Source organism: Chenopodium quinoa, unplaced genomic scaffold, assembly GCF_001683475.1.
Source record: "Chenopodium quinoa cultivar QQ74 unplaced genomic scaffold, ASM168347v1, whole genome shotgun sequence".
NCBI classification, from domain to species: domain Eukaryota; kingdom Viridiplantae; phylum Streptophyta; class Magnoliopsida; order Caryophyllales; family Amaranthaceae; genus Chenopodium; species Chenopodium quinoa.
In genome coordinates, this window is record NW_018742914.1 from 6,882,782 (window position 1) to 6,886,134 (window position 3,353).

Here is a 3,353-nt window from a genome sequence, read left to right on the forward strand (position 1 = left end):
AATTCGTGAAATAATTAACAAGAATATGTAATTTAATTTGAAAATTTCCCCCAATTTTAAGAGAAGTACAAAATTCAAAGTCATATTATTATTGCAATTTAAATTTAACCGAATAAATATACTCTATACATTATGATTTTAAAAATAATTGTACAATAAACCTCCTTTTTTTTTGAAAGAAAGCGCTCAGCAAGCACGGATTAGAATTTAAAGAAGATCAAGCTCCGCCAAGGTAGAAATACCTTGCGGAAAAGAGTCAACATACAGCAGTTCAACACCAACATCAACCTCTAGCCTAGCAGCCAAATGAGCCACACAATTTCCCCCCCTTTTCACATGATTACAAGAAAAGAAATCAAACAATTTACTAAGATAACGAATATCATCATACAGCAGATCCAAAGGGCCAAAACCCACATTATTCGAGTTGATCGCATTCACAACAGATAGAGCATCACACTCGACCTCGATCAACTTCAGCTCAAGCTTACGGGCAATAAACAATCCCATCCTGACAGCAAAAGATTCAGCCAGTTGCACATCCACAACACCAGCCATTCTACACACACCCACAGCTACAATCTTACCCGTCTCATCACGCAGCACAGATCCCAGCCCTGCAACCTCACCAGGGAGCATAGCAGCATCGGAATTGATACGGATACGTCCCTCAGCCGGAAGAGCCCAAACAGAACGGGAGGGCGAACCCCCAGCACGCACCGTATTGCCCACCAAACAAGAGTATTTCTTGTAGTCACGAACCAAACGAACAAAACCCATAGCCCCAATATCCCGATTTTTCCACGGTTCCTCAAAGATGTATAGAGGTTTCTATACGCCCAAGCAGCCCAAGAAAGCGAGGCAAACAATAAAAATTCGTCAGAACTAACCTTCGATTTAACCCACACAAAGCGCAGCAAATAGGAAGAGACAGGCGCATCAAGCAACAAATTAGCGAAAGGCGAGCAGTCCCAAATTCCTTTAACATTGGGGCAATCAAAGATAGCATGAATTATACTTTCATCCTCACGTCTACAAAGAGGGCAAACACCATCATTCCGGACATGGCGCATAGCAAGTCTATCAACTGAAGCCAGAGACACAGAGCACGCCCTCCACAAGAAATTTTTAAGCTTAGGCGGTCCATCAATATTCTACACAGCCTTCCAACCCTCGGAGTCATGCAGCCCAATAATACCCCCACATCATTATGAACGCCTAATTGACCCAACCAATAGCCCGACTTGGTTGAGTAACACCCGTCTTTCGAAGGCCACCACTACATAGAGTCACTAATAGATCTGCAACTCAGAGGAATTCCTTGGGCCAGAGCAGCATCACGAGCAGTAAGGTGTTGGTTAAGAGCTATTACATCCCAACAACCCTGATCATGATCGATTAAATCAGCCACCATCAAATCGTCAGGGCTGTCAATATTCGGAGAAGGGGCACGAGCAGTGTTCTCAGTTGGAAGCCAGCCCTCCTCCCATACATTTATCCTACGCCCATCACCCACCCTCCATCTCAATCCATCAACAAGCAGAGACTTAGCTCCCCAAATGCTGCGCCAAACAAAACTAGGATCATATCCTCTAGGCGCCGAAATAAACTCCCCGTTCTTAAAATATCTCGCTTTTAAAACACTATAGACAAGAGACTTAGAGTCGTTGAGGAGGCGCCACCCTTGCTTGGCCAAAAGGGCTTGATTGAAAGTCCCCAAATCCCTAAAACCCATGCCACCAAGTTGTTTCGGGAGGCATAATTTTTTCCAACTCACCCAATGAATTTTGCGCTCGGAGCCCCTCGAACCCCACCAAAACTTGGCGATCATACTGTTAATTTCGTTAAGAACACAGTCCGGAATTCGAAATAAACCCATCATATACACCGGAATTGCCTGGGCCACCGCTTTAATTAGAATCTCCTTACCGGCTTGAGACAAAAGTCTCTCTTTCCACCCTTGTAATTTTTTCCACTCTCTCTCTTTCAAACATGAGAAAACAGCTTTCTTCGATCGGCCAATGATAGTGGGAAGACCAAGGTACTTCTCGTGTCTCGAAACTTGCTTGACCCGGAGCAAACTAATAATCTCGTATCTACGATCGGCCCTAACATTCTTGCTAAAGGAGACCTCCGACTTGTCAAAGTTAATCAATTGGCCCGAAGCACGCTCATAAGTTGAAATAATGGAAACAATTTTGGAGCACTCCTCGGTAGTCGCTCTAGCAAAGAGGATACTATCGTCCGCAAAAAATATGTGAGAAATTTTCGGAGCTCCTCTACACACCCTCGCACCACTAATCAAATTATCATTAGCCGCCTTCACAAGCAACGAAGAGAAAGCCTCGGCACACATGAGAAAGAGGTAGGGGGAGATGGGGTCCCCTTGCCGGAGACCACGAGCAGGAGAGACACACCCCGACACCTTGCCATTCCACTTAAAAGAGTAGGACACCGAGCATAAACAGTCCATAATTCTCCGCACCCACCCCTCCGCAAATCCGAACTTGTACATAACCTGTTCCAGAAAAGACCACTCAACACGGTCATACGCCTTACTCATATCGAGCTTAAGCGCCATAGTACCTCTTCGACCCTCCCCTTTTCTTTTCATAGCATGGAATATTTCAAAGGCAATAATTGCATTGTCCGTGATCAAGCGGCCGGGGACAAAGGCACTTTGGTGGTGAGAGATCAAAGAGGGCAAAATAGTCTTGAGGCAGTTAGCCATTACTTTGGAAATAATCTTGTACACCACATTGCACAAGCTTAAGGATGGTAAAATAAACCTCCCTAATTTTGCTACTCTTTTAGTTTAATGACAATTTCCTGGATTGCATCGAAAAAATAAAAAATAATAATTGTATGCCTTAGCACAGTGCATTAATAATGAATACTCCATAATCATCAATAACTTGAGTTTTCATTTTTATTTATTTTTATTAATATGGAGTACCATTATGAGCAACGTATAAGAATACTGGGCTTATTCACAATTGACCAATCTGTTGGTGTAATTAACGTCGTCATTAATGTTCGATTATTGTATAAATTCATGATAATATAGTTATACTTCGCAAGTTGCATGCTTAGCTTAAACAATAATAACTTGACTGACCATAACATACATAGACATTGTATAAATGGTGGAGATGTTAATGCATTATCCAACCAAGTAATTCATTCGATCCATTTACTAATTAAGTAAAGTATCCTCCAAAGAAGGGCAGATTATATTTGCTAGTAATCAGTTGATAATCAAGAGAATTGAATGGCCGCATCTCATTCAATCAAATATCTGAAGCCAATTATCCTAGGATTCCTGTTAATCCTAATGGCATCAGGTTAGTTAT

General features: G+C 42.3%; 2 protein-coding genes across 2 annotated transcripts; both read right to left on the reverse strand.

Annotated features, from left to right (window-relative positions):
- Window positions 1–207: 207 nt before the first annotated feature.
- On the reverse strand, window positions 208–1,073 carry LOC110727702. The gene is made up of 2 exons (XM_021907282.1): window positions 891–1,073; window positions 208–831 (listed from the first exon to the last, which is right to left on the reverse strand). Exons 1-2 carry the CDS (start codon window positions 1,071–1,073, stop codon window positions 208–210), a joined length of 807 nt encoding a protein of 268 aa, XP_021762974.1.
- A 206-nt stretch (window positions 1,074–1,279) lies between these two features.
- On the reverse strand, window positions 1,280–2,731 carry LOC110727703. Its single transcript, XM_021907284.1, has one exon. The coding sequence runs from the start codon at window positions 2,729–2,731 to the stop codon at window positions 1,280–1,282; it is 1,452 nt and encodes a 483-aa protein (XP_021762976.1).
- Window positions 2,732–3,353: the final 622 nt, after the last annotated feature.

What these genes read in the sequence shown, in the direction of transcription:
- LOC110727702 (XM_021907282.1), bottom strand. Translation starts at nt 1,073, where the DNA reads ATGCGCCATGTCCGGAATGATGGTGTTTGCCCTCTTTGTAGACGTGAG. An exon ending in TTGTGTGGGTTAAATCGAAG is followed by an intron (nt 832 to 890) that starts GTTAGTTCTGAC and finishes TTGGGCGTATAG; the next exon opens with AAACCTCTATACATCTTTGA.
- LOC110727703 (XM_021907284.1), bottom strand. Translation starts at nt 2,731, where the DNA reads ATGGCTAACTGCCTCAAGACTATTTTGCCCTCTTTGATCTCTCACCAC.